Source organism: Malurus melanocephalus, unplaced genomic scaffold, assembly GCF_030028575.1.
Source record: "Malurus melanocephalus ecotype Western Australia unplaced genomic scaffold, MMel_1.1 scaffold_772, whole genome shotgun sequence".
NCBI classification, from domain to species: Eukaryota; Metazoa; Chordata; class Aves; order Passeriformes; family Maluridae; genus Malurus; species Malurus melanocephalus.
The window spans coordinates 11557-31421 of NW_026624004.1; the positions used below are offsets into that span (position 1 = coordinate 11557).

General features: G+C 44.9%; 1 protein-coding gene across 1 annotated transcript in view; it reads right to left on the reverse strand.

Moving 5' to 3' along the window:
• Positions 1-21: 21 nt before the first annotated feature.
• Positions 22-19865, reverse strand: part of INTS9 (integrator complex subunit 9) — a 61648-nt gene continuing 41804 nt past the window's right edge. Inside the window, exons 13-17 of the mRNA XM_057385060.1 lie at positions 16154-16278; positions 14390-14557; positions 3993-4091; positions 2993-3130; positions 22-2097 (exon numbers count right to left, since the gene is read on the reverse strand). Of these exons, the coding sequence (XP_057241043.1) occupies positions 1921-2097; positions 2993-3130; positions 3993-4091; positions 14390-14557; positions 16154-16278 (707 nt within the window). The 3' untranslated portion in view covers positions 22-1920. The remainder of the gene's footprint in view (positions 2098-2992; positions 3131-3992; positions 4092-14389; positions 14558-16153; positions 16279-19865) is intronic.

Here is a 19865-nt window from a genome sequence, read left to right on the forward strand (position 1 = left end):
TCCCCTGGCAGCTCCCGGGGCTGCCACAGTTCCCTCTGCAGGACTGAGCCAGCCCAAAGAAATGCTGTTTGTTTTTCTTGCTCTGGGCAGAAGGAACAGGCACTCCTTTTCTGAGTTTAATTAGGATTCCTCATGAAAGAATTCCCCTCCCAGCATGTTTGTTTTTCCAGCAGGCACAACCTGAACATAACAAAACAATCCACTCTCACCTGCTGGATGGACTGATGGAACAAGAAGAAATTTTCCTGCTCAAAATGTCAGGAAGAAAAACGTAAAAGCTTTTAATTTTTAATTTCTCCCCTGAGGAAGGTGGGAAAGCCTTTGGAATGTGAAAAGGAAGGTGCTGGAGCAGTGGGATCAGTGCTGGAGCTGGGGGAACCAGCACGAAGACGAGTTTATCCCATGGCTCCTGTGGGTTAGGAATAATCCCTTTGGAGCTCAAAAAGGTGGACTATGCTCAGTTCTTTTGCTGTTTTTAAATTATGCCAAAGCAACAAACCCTGATGGGGAGTGAATCCCACTGGCCCAAGTTTTGATCCCATTGATGACACCATTCCTCACACTAAAGGTGTGGATGGGATCTGCACACCCAATCCCACAGAAATCCTCAACGGGAACCAAAATGGGGTTTGGACACTGCAGTGGCAGAGATTTCATTCCAGAGCTGCTCCCACTGCCTCCATCTCCCCAAAGGGATGAACTGGAGCTTTATTTCCCAAAGGTGTTGGGATGAGGATGTGGGATGGGCATGGAGAGGCTTTTACAAACCATGGGATGTGCTCCCTCCTGGGCAGTCTCACTCTGCTTTTTATTTTTGAACACCAAATAAATACAAAACAACCTAATAAAAATGAACAGCAGTAAATCTGAGAAACAGGCTGCTTTTAAAAGCAATCTTTCTCACTAAGGTTAGGTCCCAAATACGTGATTTGGGGAGGGAAAAGCCTCCCCGGGTCTGCAGCACAGATGGCTTTGGATAAACGACTCAATTTCGTCCAGGATTTGGGATGGGGAGCTGCAAGGACAAGTTTTTKGAAGGTAGAAACAAGAGGCACTTAAATCTCAAAAGGATTTTTATGAGCATTAGGGGTTTTCCTACTTTATGGACTTCCTTAAGAGTCTTCCTGAGGCGATTCCTCTGCTGCTGCTGGAGGAACCCAGGAGGAACCAGCTTTGGAGCTCCACGGACAGCTTTGGAGCTCCACGAACAGCTTTGGAGCTCCACGGACAGCTTTGGAGCTCCACAGACAGCTTTGGAGCTCCACGAACAGCTCTGGAGCTCCACGGACAGGTCTGGGTGTGCCAGGGGAGGCTGCAGCATCAATAAACCTTGAATTCCCAATGGATAAAGCTTTTCCAAAGTGCCTCTGCTTCAGCAGGGAATGGCCAGGCTCTTCCCACTATTCTCCATGCCCACCAGACTCTCTTATTCTGTTTTTGTTTGTACAATCTTTGCCTCACCAGCTCTCTCCTCCTCCTCGTGCCAGTGAGAGACACAGATGGAGGAGGGGCAGGGAATGGGATCTGGGGACTGGGGAGAAGCAGTGGGAGGGAAAATGCCATTGTTTGAATACTCCTGCAGAGTTTTGTCAGGTGAAGGACTGGGCAGACACTGCTGAGGGACTCAGAGGAGCAGCAGTTTGCCACGATGCTGTAAATAAACTCTCCAGTTATTTACTCTGAAGTTCCCATCTCCTGTAAGATTCCCAACTCCCAATTTTACGTAACAGGTATCTCACCCAAGTATTCCAAAAAAGGTTTAAAATGAAATTTAAAAAATAGATGGATATGAAAAATACTCCCTTGCTCCTCCACGAAGGTGATTTGTGGTCTCTGAATCCCAGAATTCTCTGTCCTTGGAGAGCTCCAAGCTCTCCTGCTCCAGGCTCTGTCCTTGCAGAGCCTCCTGACGTCCAGGAGCTAAAATTTCTGCAGGAATTTGAGCACCAGGTCACGCAGTTTGACCCTGAGGGTTTCGTCRTTGTCACAGATGATGTGAGTGGAGTCCTCCTCCAGCTGGATCAGMGTCTCAGCCTCCTGCAGCAGCACGATGTGGCCCTTGGCCGTGTCCTCCACCTTCACATCGCTGAAACCGTGCTGGGTTTGGGGGGAGAGAGGAGGAATTACCAGAGCTCAGGAAAACAGGGAGAGAGGAGGGAGAAGGGCACAGGGGCGAGGGGGAATTTCATGGAATCATGGAATGGTTTGGGTGGGAAGGGAGCTTAAAAATCAGCCCATCCCAGCCCTGCCATGGCAGGGACACCTCCCACTGTCCCAGGGTGCTCCAAACCCATCAAACCTGGCCTTGGAAACTCCCAGGGATCAGGGGCAGCCACAGCTTCTCTGGGAATTCCATCCCAGCCCCTCCCCACCCTCCCAGGGAACAATTCCTTCCCAATATCCCATCGATCCCTGCCCTCTGGCAGTTTGAAGCCATTCCCTGTGTCCTGTCCCTCCATCCCTTGTCCCAAATTCCTCTCCAGCTTTCCTGGAGCCCCTTTGGGCACTGCAAGGCTGCAATCCTGYCCTTTTCCCAGCTCATTTTCTCSATGAAATCCYRGAGAAAYAAGTACTGAGAACAAGACTCCACAKAGYAGCAACCAAATCTGTGCAGCTTCCCAGGAAGCTCCTCCACCAGCGGAGGAATTTCCAGGACCTGTTCTTCACTCAGTCACCTTCTCACAAATCTTAGGGAAATTTAAATGCTTTTGAGGCCCTCTCAGCTGCTGAATTCTGTGAGGAAATCACTCACCCCAAAACTCTGCTTCCATGGGAATCAGGAGATGACTGATGTGAMGCCCCTTTAGCAGGACATGGTGCCACAGGAACAATTCTCTCTACACTCAAGAGAAGTGGGAACTTTGGGAACTCCATGGCCTTTCCCCATCTCAAGCTACTCTAAAATGATTTCCCCTCTCTGTGCTACCAAAACAACACATCTGAGATGTGCAGGAACCTGCTGCAATCCCACCTGCCACCCAACACTCCTCACCTTTTCCAGAGTCTGCACAAACTGGTCCACGGGGATGGAGCCACTCAGCAACGGCTTCAGAGATTTGCACTCGGGCACATCATCACTCACCCGCTTCCTCTTCTTGCTGGCAGGAGCTTGGGGAGGTTTGGGAGGGAGCTGATGGAGGAGAAGAAAAAAAATCCACTCTAAAGGATGCAGCAGGGTGGGAAATGAGCAAATTCAGAGCAAGGAAYCACTCAGGGAATGAGAACGTGGCTTTGCTCCAGCTGTTTATGAGCACCCTGGAGTTTTAAGCCCAGGTCTGAGTTTATTTGGCAGCAGGAATTGGAGTGGAGAAGAGAGAGAGAGAGAACAGCAGCAGCCTCAGACCAATTCCATTGCAACACTTCAATGTTTCCAGGGAACCAGCTGGGAAAGAGGAGGGCAGTCTGTCTGCTGTGCACTGACACAAATCTGTGCCCAAATTCTTGTCCCTGGCATTTCCAGCCTGGGCTCTCATCCCAAGGATCCTGGGCCCTGCCCAGCTCTGCTGCCTGGCGTGGGAAGGGCTGTTCTGTGAGTCCCTGCAGGCTCGTGGAGCTCAGAGAGGGGCCCAGGGGAGGTTTCTGAACATCACCTCCTCCTGCAGAGCACTGAGATCCTCYTGGAGAGCAGGGAAACTGCAGCAGATGCTCCATTCCCGAGTCTGATGTCCCAGGCTGTCCCTCCCCTCTAACCCTCGGTCCTGAGAGGTTGACTGATGCTGTTCCTGAGCATGGCAGACAGCAGGATGATTTGTAGCCTCTCCTCAGGAATTATCTCACTTCCCTTTTATCTCAGCCGGGCACACGGCCAAGGAGAAGAGGCAGAGAGATTGATTTGCATCCCTGCTCCGGGTGTCGTTCCTCACTCACCAGGTCAAAGCCTCTGCCAAGGGCCCTGCTCTGGTGRGAAGGAGCTGTCAGGGGGGKTCTTGGGGTCCTGGATAGCAGGAAAAACCCCAATARAGGGATTTTCTCCCTTCCCCATCAGACTGTACCTGCAGAACGTGCTTGTTGTCYTTAGTATGCAGCACGGCGGAAACTGTTGCCAAGGAAATACCGGGCTTGATCTCCAAGGGCACGAGGGAATCTGCAAGCTGAAGGAAAAGGAGGTTTTGTTCAGCGAGAAATTAGCTCAGAATGTGCATGAAGAGCTGAGAACCCAGCTGTGAGATAAACTGGCAGYGTGGTATTTTTAAACATGGACTAATGAACTGTAAAAACACAGCCACTGATGGACTGAGAGCTCCTCGGACCTGCCCAGCCACCTTCCAGCTCCCAAAATTATGGATTTCACACTGAGCAGAGCAGCACGAACCAGGCCTGGTCTCAAAAAACATCACAATCACAGAGAACCCTTGTGCAAAAAGAAAATTGCTTCATTAACAATTTTAGTTGGTAAAACTCAAGAACCCTTGTGCAAAAAGACAATTGCTTCATTAATGATTTCAGTTGGTAAAACTCACGGTCTAATCCAGCCTTTTTATGTTTGTTATGCTGGTGGACAATGAAAAATCAAAATGAGTTTCATTTCAGTTCCTGACTGCAGAATATCCGGAATAAAAAGAGTTTTGTCCTTAAAACCCCAATGTTTTCAATCAACCCACTGTTGGTTAGTTTGAAATTATTCCAACAATGCTGCACAAAACCCTTTCCAGTGCCTTTTATGTAACTCTTCCCTGAAAGACACAAAATTTAGTCTTGGCTTGGAGTTTGGATCCAACACTGCTGGCAGTGCCTGAGTGGGCAGAGCTGCACCTGCTGGGAGCAGTGGGAATTGGCCAGCTGGGAARCACCTCTTCCAGCCACTTTTCCAAAGGAATCTTGATGCAAAAACAGTGCTCATGAATGGAAAAAATGATCCCCTTTTCCCTCCAAGGGAGTTTGAGGTGCCAGGATGCCCAATCCTTTTGCCATCGAAGCACTGAGAGGGTTTTTCTGTTGGCTTTGAGGATGGCAAAGTTCAGCTACTTTTAGTAACTTCTGACAATCTCACCTGCCTCTATTAAAGCTGCAGGARCATTTTGAGAGCAGCTCCTTGGAATTAAGCAGGGGCTGCATTAAAAATCCCTAAATTTAAATTCTGCCCGCATTCAGACTGGATGAATCCTAGAAATCCAAATCTGATGGAGAATTCAGCTCAGTTACTCTGGGACTCTGTTCAAGATCTTTAAAGCAGGCAGTTTGAATTCAGCCTTCAMGGTTGGTTGTTGAAGGCAAAGAGAATGAAAATATAACGATAATCATTGCTTGGGATTTCTCCTGGGACCTAAAAACAGCAGTGAGTCCTGCTGCCTTCCCAATGGTCAAAGGCAYTTTCCATCCCCACCACCTTCCCAAGGAGGATCAATACAAAAYGGGCTCTAATGAAGAGCAAAATGACAAATCCTGTAAAGAGAAAGATCCTTAAAGAACAGGGAGTTGTTTGGAATCAAAGTCTTGTCCCACCACCGAAATATTTCACTATTAACATTTCTGCAGGTTTTAAATAGGCTAAATAGCAACACTTGGGTTATTTACAGTCAAACAGACAGCAGGACAGATTCATTTTTATTTCCTGCCCRGCTCACAGCCCTCTCCATGTGGCAGCCAATCCTTTTATTATAGAAACTCAGTGACCCAAACCAAAAAGGTCATTTAATCACATCCAGTAATTCACCCACCAAGGCCAGACAGCAGCGCTCCCCTCCTTTCAACTGACCTCCTGCACACACAAATCACAGAACTCCTCCAAAATGCTGCATTAAAGAAACCCTTTTCAGAGGCAGCAAGTCTTGTCTGAACTCCAAGCTATGGCAACTCCACGGTTTTCCTCTCACAAGCCAATTCAAACTTTAATTCTCCTGGCAGCCAGGAAGCCGTGTCTCATTTCAAGGTTGAATTTGTCCAAGTTGCAGTTGCTGGCTCTTGTTGTGYCTTTGTGAGTGAGATTGAAAAGCCCCCTGCCATGCAGAATAAACGAGGCTTCCTTCCAGTCAYTATCCCGAGCTCGGTGTCACATGCTGGCACCAGCAAAGGCACCAAGACACGGCCACAGAGATCCAACACCACATTCATCAGCCCCCTGCCCATGGATGAGCACTTGGAGTGCCTCAGGATAAATTTGGGGGTGTGTGTGTGCTGTGTATTTCAGTTCTGAGCTTGGGATGTTCTCCTCCTGTGCTCAGAGCTGTCCACCCATGCTAAACCAGAGTAAAGATATTTTTACCATTAAGTCCTTCCTGTAGGATTGCATTTCCCACCACGAAATGGGATTTGACACACACCCTGTGAGCACAAACACTGGATAAAGATGAACGTGGGTTAAGTCACTCTTTTAGCAGAGACTTCAGTGGGGACAACACTTCCCAGCCAAAAATCCTCTTGTTGGCTATGAGGAGCTGAGCAACTTTTAGGGACCTGAAACTCCACAGTAAAAGCAAAATGAGGCTGAATAATCAGTGAAAAAAATCAGGGCAGGACCAGATTCTAGCACATGTGGTGTTGGTCCTGTGGAGGATTCTGTAGAGGATGTACAACATTAATTTAACATCCAAACTGCAGTGAATTCTTCCTAGAGTTTTGGGACACCTCTCCAAACTCCTCCMTTTTCCCTCTTCATGTCTGGATCACACCAGAGAGGGTGCAGGGAGGCTGTGGACCATCAGGAAAAGGCAAAGTTTAGGCTGAGCGAGGTGAGCTGGCTGTGAAAAACAAGCAGGAGCACAGCAATTAAAATCCCCTCAACTTTCAGGATCTGAAATCACTGATTTRGGATCTGAAATCACTGATTTAGGATCTGAAATCACTGATGTTCACATTAGATTACAACATGTATATTTACAAAGGGACCCAGCTAGATTTTTACATCATTAAATATGTTTTTCAGATTTTCAAACTGCATAAATGTGGGATCTCTGCATTAGAGGTGGGATCAAACCAGAAAAACAGATTGGGGATTTGGGAAATCCCAAACTGTGGATTTCTCTGGCAGTCCTGAGGTGGGGAAAGCACTGGTTAAAGGAAGGAGATTCCCAGGCAATTCCTGAARGGTCAGCCTTGAGTTTTAATTCATCAATTAATTAATGACCTCAGGACAGAACGAGGAGGAACAGCATTCAGAAGGTCCCACTGAAGTTTTTAGGGCACTTTTAACAGAAAGAAGGACCACGCTATGAGAGAGGAAAAACTCAAAGACTTCAAGAATTGGAGTGAGAAAACCAAGATGAAATTMAAAAAATGAAGGCCAGGGACAAGGCTAATGCAGAGAATTTCTGCTGTGGGCTGGCAGCTGCTGGAAAGGACAGAGGTGAAGGGTTCAGGTTTGTTAGCCCATCCCAGGAGAGTCACAAATGTGACATGGCCATGAAAAAGCTAAAAGCAACCCCAGAAAATATCAGGTAATTATCTCTGAGATGAGTTCTCACTCTTCTATGGGGCCTGGCAAAATTTCATCTGAACTACTTGTAAATTGTGGGTAATTTCAGTTCAAGTAGAGATTCTGAAGGCWAGATTAGGGCAGGAGGAGCTGTCTTGTGAGAGGAAAAGAAATATCTTGGCTTGTTTAGCCTGGCAAGAAAAAAAGAAAGCCAAAGGGAGAATTTGATTATTCTACATAAACACCACAGGGAAAATACCAACAAAAGGGAAAATGTATTTATGCTAAAACATGATGTTAAGAATAAATGTGTGCAGGCCAGCAGTGGATATGTGTAGGCTGGAAATGAGGATGTTTCTGGCCATCAGAGACAGTGGGGGTTTTGCAGCATCTACTGGGAACAGCAGGGGCAAAAGTCGCTGCAATTTGAAGCTTTAGAATTTTTGAAGGAACATTATAAACACTGTTGGTAACTGCAGTTGGGTTCTGGCCATGGAACCCCTGAGGGCAYTTCCATTTCTAGGTGGAAATGATGGAAAACAGCCTTGGAACTTTCTGGGTATGGAGAAATCCCCATCCAGATCCCAGCCCCTGAACTGGATGGAATTTGCACGTGACAGAAAAAGATCCCCTCCCAATTATGAGAGAAGCCCCAAGATTTTCAGATTTGCCTGAAATGGCAAATCTGTCTTTGGAGCCCACCAGGCCCTGGGGATCACACAGGCAGAGGTTTTTATAAAAACCTGAATGGAGAACCTGCCTTGTCCTCCACCCCTGCTCCTCACACACATCAAATCCAGATTGTGGGTGCAGAAAAGCATCTTCCCAGTGCCCCTTTAAGAGGGAAAAATGACTTAAAGGCTGTGCAAACCTTTCAAGAGCAGGAAGGATGTGTAGAGGCAGTTTTGTAAACAGAACTAAATCCAYGGTCTTTGCTGTGTCACTTAAATTYGGATGGTGATGTCAGGAGAAAAGGACAATTTCCCTCACCTCCTACCTTCCCTGCCTCCTCTTCTCCATTTTTTAACTAATTCAGTTATTATTCAATTCATTTTTGAAGTACCAGGAGCTCTGTTGTGCAGTCAGGAGGAGCCTCCAACAGTTTTCAGATTCAGTTTTCACTCTGTTTTACATCCCCTGCTAAACCAGGGGCCAAGAGCAGGAATTCTGCAACTCTCAGATCCTTCAGAGGGACCAAAAAAAAGCGGGGTCAAACACACAGAGTGAAGGGGAACTGAAATGTGGATTCACAACCAGCAGGCACCTGGAATGAGGCAGAATGGGAATTGGGGAATTTTGCTAATGAGACTGAAAGGAACAAAGATTTTCCACCAGRGAACATTCCAGAATGAAGGGAATATGTGGAATTGTTAGTGGGTGATCTGAGCCATGTCTTGGCAGGGTTTCAGCCTGACTTTTGACACAATCCAAGGGTTTTAACAGGATGATTCCATTGCTGAGTTAACCCCAACTTAACAGAGCTGTCAGTCACTGGGGGTCTCTCACAGCTCTCTCTGGAACAGATTTTAAAGCAGATTTTTATCTCATTAACTTCACTGGATAAAGAATCATGYCATAAATACTTCAGGTTTTGTTATTATTTTTTGCAAATGCCCAGATCTTGGCTTTGGGCTTCCACAGAGCCAACACMCAGTGGAGAAATAAAAGAAGAGAGGTGTAATCTGCAGTTTTGAGCAATGAATTAAATCTCTGTTTTTCCATGTTCCATGGGCTCCAGATAAGCAGGAGGAACTTCATCCCCAAAACCTGGAAACCAAACCAGAAAGACACCAGGGAATAATCCTGGGTGGGATCCCAAGCAACAGAACCAACTCCARCCACTCAGTACTAACTCCAACCTGGCTTTTTGTCAATCCTGTGCCAAAAAAAAAAAAAAAGAATACTTGAAGGAGGTATTTAAGGAGTGTAACAAAGTAGATTGATGGCTGTTTAATGAAGCTCTTCCCCAGGAGCCTGGGAGCAGGCAGGGAACAGTTGTTTGAGGAACTTACAAAAGGATGGTGGAAAACAGAACCAGCAGAAGCAGAAATTAGAATSGGATTTGAATGAAAAATGACAGGTAGGGGAAGCAAGGACATGAAATCTCTTCAAAGTAGAGGCATTAAAGCTTGCAGATGCAAGAGATGAGTCATTTGAAAGATATAAAAATGGCATAAATCAAAATATTCAAAATATAGTAACCATTTTATGGGTCAGAATGTCAAGTTGGGATGTGATGTTGTTGTTGAAGCTGACTGGGAAGAGAGAGCTGAGTGCCTGGCTAAAAAAGCGTTGTCTTACAGCCAGCCATCAAAAATGAAAGGAAAAACAAACCTAGACATTAATGTAGGCAGGCAAAGGCAGGCTGGGAGCAGAAAAGCAGATCTGAGCTCCATCTCACTAAATAGGACAACCTGTGGGTAAGAGCAACCACAGAAAAGGTACAGCAACGAAAAAAGGCAAAGGAAATGAAGGAGAATGCATTCCAAGCCCACAAAAAGAAAAAAAAAAAAGGAGGGGGGAGAATTCTCTGAGGCTGAATGGTCAGGAGAAAAGAGACACCAGAGTGAGGCTGGAGGCATTTTTAAGGAGAAAATCAAAGTTAATAGCACTGATCTTGATGATGTAAATCAGGATTTATCAGCACTGGTTCTGGCTTTGTGTTGGCAAAAGCTGGGAAATAGCAGTTTGGTGGAATGTCAAAAGGTGAGGGCAGACTGTGAGAGACTCCAGAAAATCCTGCAGAGAGCTGGGAGCTCAGGATGAGCAGCAGCAGAAAACAGGTTGGATTTTATTTATTTTTGTGAGGCAAATGAAACCAAAGGGGAGCAGTCAGGGAAAAAGGAACACAGAGGTCAGAGATTGGATAATGTGGGGTCACCAGAATAAGCTGAGGGTGGGAAGAAGAACAGAATTCAAAACTCCCCAGTCCCTGAAACATGGAAAGAAGTTGGAGAGGTGAGATAAAAGCWTGGAAAAGAAGTCAAAACGAAAGCTCCAAAATTATAATGGCTGTTTTCCTAATTCTCTGCAGCAGTTTCTTTAATTTCACATTGTGCCAGGTTGTGCCTTGCACACTGACACTCTCCCACCTGGGCTGTGTCCTGAAGAACTCACAAATAGAGAATTTTAAAAGCACAGAGCCCTCAGTACAGTGCCTGCTGCTGGCACCCAGCAATCCTGTTCAGCTGTAATTAAACTGGAGGCACTTTATTTGCCCAGACACTGCTGGTTAATGTTATCTGTTTGCTCCAGAAGGTGTTTTCCATTTCCCCATCTTTCTCCTGCGAGCAGACAATGCCTAACCAATTTCCAGGAAGCAGTCTTTTTTTTATTATTATCACATTATTATTATTTTTTAAAGCAAAAGGGAGAGGCTGAGAAGAACAAATTATTTAAAGTGTGAAGGTTTTCACCATCCCTGGGAGAGCCATTCCAGCCCGATGCCTTGGGACTGTTCAAACCTCTCTCCAAACAAAGGCTGCTGTGAGTGTAAATCTCATTATCATACAACAGGCCTGCCTGACCTGCCKTTGCTCCTGGGTGAAGTGATTGAAATGTAGACAAGGTCCAGTAGAAAAAATAAATTTTCATTAGTCTGACAGGCTGGGATCTAAATGGCTGCAAGTTTTGGCAAGGGAATTTCATTCTACCATCATTCTGAAGCCAAGCTGAGCCCATCTTCAGTTTTGAAAAGCTGAAAGGATCCAGGCAGAACTTTGAGCTGGGAAATGGGGTGGGGATGTCAGGAGAGGGCCCTGATCARGACTCCATTGCAACAGCCATTCTTCCTTTTAGGATTCTTTCAGCTGTGCTTCACACACAAACCCCATCCCTGCAGCAGATCTGGCAATTACTGGTTTTTCCAGGGTGAATTTCAGCATCCCATTTTCAGTTTTGACAGGTAACAAACCATTGCAATGTTTCTAGGAGCTATCAAAACACCCTTTTCAATTGTCACTTGGACCTTCACAGAACCCCAGGGCTGGTGGGAGCCCATCTCAAACAAATGCCCTTTCCCTGCACTACAGAAATTCCTAAATTCAGAAACCCTAAACTGCTGAAAAGGGAACATTAAGCAGCAAATCCTCCCACACCAGGGAGCCCCATCCATCACGTCTGAAATCTGTCTTGCACAACCCACTCAGCAGAAGGGGAAGATGCATCCAGTTTGTACCAGGACCATACAGTTCCCATAAAAAGAAGGAGCAAGATCCTTTTTTTTTGAGGATGATTTGCATATTTTGGAGCTGGGGAATGGCATCCCATGAACAGCCCTGAGCCTTTTCAGGAGCATCCCTGCAGAGCCAGCAGCTTTTGCAACAAGTTGTGAAGAGCAGCTTTGGAACCAGGGAAATCCCAGAATGGTTTGGGCTGGGGAGGAACCCTAAATCTCATCCAGTTCCAACCCTGACACCTTCTACTATCCCAGGGTGCTCCAAAAACTGTCCAGTCTGGCTTTGGACATTTCCAGGGATCCAGGGGCAGCCACAGCTTCTCTGGGAATTCCATCCCAGCCCCTCCCCACCCTCCCAGGAAACAATTCCTTCCCAATATCCCATCCATCCCTGCCCTCTGACAGTTTGAAGCCATTCCCTGTATCCTGCCCCTCCATCCCTTGTCCCCAGTCCCTCTCCAGCTCTCCTGTATTCCCCCTTCATGTACTGAAAGGCCACAATCAGGCCATTCCAGAGCCTTCTCAGGCTGAAAAATCAGCCTGAAGAATCCCCTGGATGTGGAAATCCACGAGTTTCTCCTGCCTGAGCATGGACAGCTTTGAAATTAGAGCTCCTGTGTGAATATAATTGGATGTTATTTGTTAGGGGGAAAAAAACAAAAACATTTCTGTCAATATTCCAGGTTTCTGCTGGAAYTCTCCAAGYTCAAGGGAATGCAATAGAAACCAGYTCTCATTCCCAGGCTGGTGAATGCCACGCTCCTGACAGGGCATCCTCCCTTCCCAGCAGTTTCAGGAAATTCAGGGAGAGCTGGAATCCAGTCCCTTCTGAGGCTGACACAAGGGACAGACTCTCACACAAAGGCTCAGTTCCACCCTCAGAGTTTGGAGAAAACCCAAAAGCTCAGCAGGATCTAAATCACAGGTGAGGCACAGGATGGTTCCCTGCACTCTGAACTCAGGATTTGTTCCATGCTGGGGAGTGGAAGCCACGTTTCACCACTCTTAGGTTTAATGGGATCCAATAAAGATGCAAATTTCCCAAACAATTAAATATACATGCCAAGTGGAGCTGCAGCCAAGCATATTTTCTCATTAAACCCCTCTCGTTGTCTCCAAGCAGCGGGCTGGGCAGGCTTCTCACACAACTGATGTGAAATGGTGAATATGGGTGGTGTGGGCTGACTGAGGGATTTGTTTTGTGRGCCCCCAGTTCTGCTTTTCTGGCTCAACAAAAGGATGCTTTCTCCCTCTACAGTCCAGTAAAAAGTCACTCAATGTTCCAGTTTCCAAAGGGCAGCAATRCCTGCTTGCAAAAAGCCACCGTCACCTTTGATCCAAGGACACGTTTTTGCTGAATGGATTGGCAAAAAAATATTTTAAGCTCGTGCCTGTGAGAATATGGGTCACCCTTTGTAAAATGGGTACATTTGGATTTGATTTGTGGGGTTAATAAATCATTAATAGATCTTGTGGGGATAAGCAATCCACATTTCAGATGGCTACAAGCAATCCATTAACCTGCTGGACTCCTGCAGCCTGTAGGAATTAACCATTTCTGGAAATGGTTGGAATAAAAATGARCCTTTTCACTGCTTTTTTACCATGATTGAAAACTGATCCTCTATGGAAAGGGTATTTCTAACAGCAGGTACMATTAGGGAAGGAAAAAGAAAACTCCTGGCTCCAAACTCCYAGATTCTTTGGATCCTTTCCAGGGTATGGAGCAATAATTGAAACTGCTGTGCTTCAATTTCCTCATGTTTACACTGGAGCTGCCTGGTTGCCTCACTCATGGCAGAGTTCTTTGTTTGTACTGTGGGATGGGATTTTCTTGCAAAGCATGATTCACCTGAACACAATTTTTGCTCGCTCACAATCACAGAATCATGGAATGGTTTGTGTTGGAAGGGACATCAAAGCTCATCCAGTGCCCCAGTGTCCCTTGCCATGGGATTCCCACTGTCCCAGGGTGCTCCAAGCCCCATCCAGCCTGGCCTTGGACACTKCCAGGGATCCAGGGGCAGCCACAGCTTCTCTCCCCACCCTCCCAGGGAACAATTCCTTCCCAATATCCCATCCATCCCTGCCCTCTCAGTTTGAAGCCATTCCCTGTGTCCTGTCCCTCCATCCCTTGTCCCCAGTCACTCTCCAGCTCTCCTGGAGTTCCTTTAGTCACTGGAAGGAGCTCTCAGGTCTCTTCTTCAGGCTGAACAGCTCTCTACTCCAGCCAGTGTTTTTTTTTTCAATTCCCATTAGTTTTTCGAGTGAAATTATCACTCACAAATGCTTCTTTCTGAGCTCTCCATTTGACAAAACGTGCCTTACATAATCAGAGTCAGCAGTGAATCCCAGCCACAAGGTATCTTTGGTCAAAGGCTTCAAATGTCTTTAGACCAAATTTTTTACTTCTGAGGCTGCACTTGCACTCTTGGGGGTAGTTCTGGGTCCCTCATGACAAGAGGAAGATTGAGGGGCTGGAGCATGTCCAGGGAAGGAAATGGAGCTGGAGAATGGGCTGGAGCACCAGAAGCAGTTAAGGGAGCTGGGAAAGGGGCTCAGCCTGGAGAAAAGGAGGCTCGGGGGGGGACCTTGTGGCTCTGCACAACTCCCTGACAAGAGGGGGCAGAGCAAAGGGCCTCAAGTAGCACCAGAGGAGGTTTAGGGTGGATATTGGGAACAATTTTTCATGAAAAGGGAAGTGGAAGAGTCCCCATCCCCAGAAGCGACTCTTAGTGCCGAGCACAGTGGTGGCTCTGACTGACAGCACAACCCAATGACCTCAAACACCTTTCCCAACCACACCAACTCCGTGATCCCATGACTTTCCAGAGGCTGCTGAGCTGGAATGTGAGACTCACGTCGGGCATGATCTCGATCTTCTCGTAGCGGCGTTTGTAGGGCAGCGTGAGCACCTCGGCGCGGCGATAGGACATGGCCGGGGGCTGGCAGTCGATCATCAGGTCTGTGCGGTGTGACTGCGTGGGAGGAGGCTGTGTGTACTGCTCGGGGCACACCACGTGCAGRGGCTGCAAAACAGCACCAAGAATTCCCATCAGCACTGGGATAAACTGCCCAAGGAGTAGGAGATGAGTGCAGCAGAAACCAGCTCGGAATTTGTGTCTTTAATCATCACTTCGATATTGTAATTGTCACAAGGGGAGAAAAAATAAAAATATGAAATAGCTTTTTCTCCCCTTTTTCTCCCAAATCGTTGCCAGATAAACTGGAAGCAAATTCCCAACAGCACCGGGATAAACTGCTCCAGGAGCAGGAGTTGTGTGCAGCATTGTAGCAGCGTCCAGGACACACCTGGAATTTGCGTCTTTAATCATCACTTTGATGTCACAGCTGCCACAAGGAGAGAAAAACAAAAAAAAATTGAACAGCTTTTTCTCCCAAATCCTTGCCAGATAAACAGGACGCAAATCCCCCTCAGCACTGGGATAAACTGCTCCAGGAGCAGGAGCTGAGTGCAGCAGACACCTGCCTGGAATTTGTGTCTTTAATCATCACTTCGATATTGTAATTGTCACAAGGGGAGAAAAAATAAAAATATGAAATAGCTTTCCCCCCCTTTTTCTCCCAAATCCTTTCCAGATAAACTGGAAGCAAATTTCCAACAGCACCGGGATAAAGCTCTTCAGGAGCAGGAGTTGTGTGTACCAGACACCAGCTCGGAATTTGTGACTTTCACCATAACTTTGATGTCACAGTTGCCAAAATGAGAGAAAACCAGAAAAAATTAAATCGCTTCTTCTCCCAAGTCCTTGCCAGATAAACTGGAAGCAAATTCCCGTCAGCACCGGGATAAACTGCTCCAGGAGCAGGAGCTGAGTGCAGCAGACACCTGCCTGGAATTTGTGTCTTTAATCAGCACTTTGATATCGTAATTGACACAAGGAAAGAAAAAATAAAAACATGAAATAGCTTTTTCTCCCCTTTTTTCTCCCAAATCGTTGCCAGATAAACTGAAACAAAATTCCCATCAGCACTGGGATAAACTGCTCCAGGAGCAGGAGTGGAGTGCAGCAGAGATCCGCCTGGAATTTTTGTCTTTAATCAACATTTCGATACCATTGATGCCTGAGTAATTTTTTTCCTTCTCTTTTTATGTACCTTTTATATATCTTTTATACCTTTTTAAACCCTTTGACCCTTAGCCTACATACTTATAATTCTTACAGTGTAATTTACTAACTYAAGAATTCTGCCAAGCAAAAAACCCAAACATCCTCAATAAAAAGTCAGCGTGCCCTGTACTATCTTAAAACCTAAAATTCTAACCTCAGTTAAAATCTTCTGTCTAAAACATGTTGTGTAAACTCAGACCTCATAAAAAATCTTTAAAATAAAAATAATTACTTTATTTGTTAAGTTTCTTATTAAAAAATTCTAAATAAATATACTAAAGCTCCAAAGAATCAAGGGCACCAGCAGATACTGTGAAAACTTTTTTTTTCCTAAACCTCTCCTGAAGCAGAGCTCAATGCTCTGTCTCCTTTCTGGAAAAAAGGATCTGGGTGTTGTCTCAATTCTTGTTTAATGTAACAGTTGCTCCCAATCCATTTATTTATTTTGGCTTTGTGAAGAAACGTAAGGAAAGGCAACAGAAAATTCATTACCTGGACTTCTTTGAGTAATTTAGACACCTGAATAAAATTGAGTCTCGTGTCAATGGGACAGTAAACACATTTCATTGCCAAGGGCTGATAGGGAGCCAGGGCATCCAGGTAAGAGAAATCAGGTTCTGGAAAGAGAAATGTAGAAACTACTCAAAGCCCATTAACTACAAAGATGTCTCAATTCCTCTCTGATTCTAGTTTAGACAGAGCTGCTGCTCAATCTTAATTCTGTTACAGATTTCTCTTCCTTTCCTCCTTCCCCCACCCATTATTTTCAATTAATTTGATGAAAATTACACCCACAATTAGTCTTACTTTAATCAAGCAATACTATTTCATTTGAACACATTATTGCGTGATTTTTTTAGAACAAATTTAATGAAGACAAAAACATCATCTCTTATTTTTGATCAGATCCTGCAAAGGAAGGCAAAATGTAGGCACTTGGGTCTTGTAAGGTAATCCAAATGGCAAGCTGTTTTTCACTATGATAAAAATGCAGTATAAAGATTGTATCTTGATATATAAATATATAAATTTATTTATTCTTTTGAATCTAAGAGCCAGGATTAGACTGGTGGGGAACCAAGGGTCCTTTTATTGCTGGATTAGAAGTTTGCCAGGAAAAAGTCAGGCACTGAATGGGTTTTAACTCCCACAGAGAGTAATAAAACATTGAGAACACTGCAGAAAAAGACTTTTTTTTTTTTGGTTGTTGAATGACAAATGTAGATCTCAGGTGACACGGTGTAGAACACAGGTAACCTCTTGATTCTTAGGGTCACTAACTAAAAGATTATGACATCCCTGTCTCCCACTAATTGTGGGGTGGATGGCATAAAAGAAAAAGAACTGGTATTAGTTGGATAAGAATGGAAAAAAGAGAAGGGGATGCATGAAAGCTTCATCTCTGGATTATCCTGAACCACGGGGCCTCAAAGGACAACAGGCAGAGAGTGAAGTGCAGTTCAAGCCTGCCTGAAAAACAGCAGGAGGAATTTCTCTGGGACCTGCTGAGGCTGTGAAAGGATGAACATAAAGGAAAATTCAATTCAAAGTCTCCAGTCTGGATTTAAAGAGCCATCCAGGATGTTCTGAGACAGCAGAGAAGAGCACTGGTTGGATTTCTCATGCAGACAGCAAGAAAAAACCTCCTTCAAACCTTAMCAGAGGAAGTTCAGCACCAGAGTGACATCCAACAAAAAGACAAGTTAATTGCTCACCAAAAAATCTAAAAATTTAAAAATCTAAAACTCTAAAAATCTAAACATCTAAAAATCTAAAAATTTAAAAATTCAAACATCCAAAAACCTAAAAATATGAACATTTAAAAAGCTAAACATATAAAACTCTAAAAGTCTAGAAATCTGCTGCTGGCTAAGCCCCACTGAGCACAATGTGGGAATATTTACCCTGAGAGAACAGAACATGGCACCAGGCAATGATACAAATGTTTGGAACTGTCCAAGGGATAATTTTCCCAAATTTAAAGCAATTGTCAGAGTTGCTGTCTGGGAATGTTAAAGTGAGAGATATTAAGGAAAAATGAGAGTTGTACAAGGATATGTACATGAAGCCATGAATYTAAAAACATGAAATAAAAATTACAGTGGGCAAAAAGCCATTTTAGTTAAAAGCAGATGTGGTGGTGGCAGTGAAACAAAGCCTAAAAATGTCRATGTGAAAATGGTATTTTATGTCAGTGAAGTTTAATTGAAATGAATAGAAGTTTAAAAATAGAAATACTGAGAAAGTTTGTAGTTGAAGAATGATCAGTGATCAATTWGGGTTTAAATCTGAAGGCATTTTAAGTCACTAGGGAGAAACWGAAAGCTTAGGTCAGGCAGAAGTTYTTTGCTAGAGATGTGCCACAAAATTGCCAAAATTAAATTTAAAAAGTTATCAGAAGGGAGATTTTCCATCTCATCTGGGGTTGTGGAGGACACAGAGATTTGAGGCAGCACCTATTCAGCATTTCTGAATCAGTAGGTTCAGATAATGAACAGAGATGGAATTTTGATCTAGAATCCCATGACAGAATCCAGTCCAAAGCCTCTCTACACCACTAATAAGGAAATAAGAGCCTTGGAAAAGTGAGAAATTCTAATGAAGGAATTCTAACGTGGGACTTGGAAGATTTAGAACGTTAAAAACACAATTTGAGCTGGGCTCCCWGGGAACTCATGTGACACACAGGAACTGCTGTTTTGAAACCACCCAAAATCCCAAAGTCACCTGTCTGGAGGCAGAAAGTGCTTGTCAAGGACACATATTGACTTTTCCTGACAGAATTACACGTCTTTAGCTGTTCCCCCAAGACTCCTGATTTACTGCTGCGTGACACAGAGTTATAAAACCTTCCACTGCACGGCACTGACGTGCATGAGCTGCTTTTAACATCTCCCAGGGAGCTGCTTTTTAAAGGAGCCTTCTTTATACTGTGTGTTCTCCTCCAATTTCTTTGTGGCTCAGTGGTATTCGATATTTTTGATCAATAATCTCCTCGATACTGCTCCAGCAGGTGACACCAGCATCAAAGTTCTCTCACAGCCAGCTCCTGGCTGCTTTAATTTATATTTTTCTCGTTGTTTTTTTTACATTACAGATTGGAAAGGTGGAGACTGACAGTCTCCTATTCATTAACAATGCAGAATGGTCTGTAGTTTAAAGGTTCTAATTACCAGAAACCAGGAGTTTTTTCCCAGGAAAAGCTAAAACATCATCTGTTCTCACACACTGCTCCAATGGACTGGGTTTTTTTTCAGAACCACAGGAGATTTTAGCTTCAAACAGAAAAAGAATTAAATCMTGGAAATCAATAGCATCAATGGAGATGCTTCTGATTTTCACTGGTGCTAAGAAAATAATTTAATCTGCTAGGAATTTCTATAAATTATCAAAAAAACCCTCAAAGTTGGGAAAAAATCTCCAAGGTCATAAAATCCAACTTCCAAATCCACCTGTAAATCTGTGCTTTTGTTCCAGCTGGGACAATCACARGGAAGTTGGCCCAGGACTAGGGAGAAGTAGGAGCACCCTGCCCAGTGGAGATGCCCACAGACAAAGATAAAAGCCATGAAAAGATAGAATTTAAGGAAAAATAATTGGAATCACTGCATTCCAAGGTCACCCAACTAAAGCAGCTCTCAGGAATTTCACTGGAAGTACAAACTGGGAAGGAATCACCAAGGCCATGACCTGATGCACCCCCAGGTTGGCAGGAGTGACATTTTGATGCCTTTACAACCTGCCAGGGCCTGGCTCTGCCAGAAAGGCTCCATTGCTGAAGGATTCACTGAAGGATTAGGATCTCACACAGAAAGGTCAATTGCCTCTCCTTGCAGAAGACACAGAATCAGAGCTTTTGCCATTAAAGGCCAGGTCCTGACACTTTGGGCAGAACATTCACTCCATGATTAATGCCACTGGCTCCCTGGGGATTCGTGGAATACAACCCCAGCAAAGGCTCTGCACAYTCTGCTTTCAATGAAGTCCTGACTGAGTAAAATTCACTATTTCCAAGACAATGCATATTTCTATTGCAATAATTCCTGCAATTAGGGCATGTCGTCTGAACTCTCTCAAAGGTCAGGGGGGGTTGGCACCACAGGAGCTTTGACCTAAGTGCGGTGGTGCCTTGCACAAAACCAGTCTGGATTTAAGTTCCCTGCAGAAACACCCTTGGATCTCCCCTCCCCTTGCACAGGGTTAA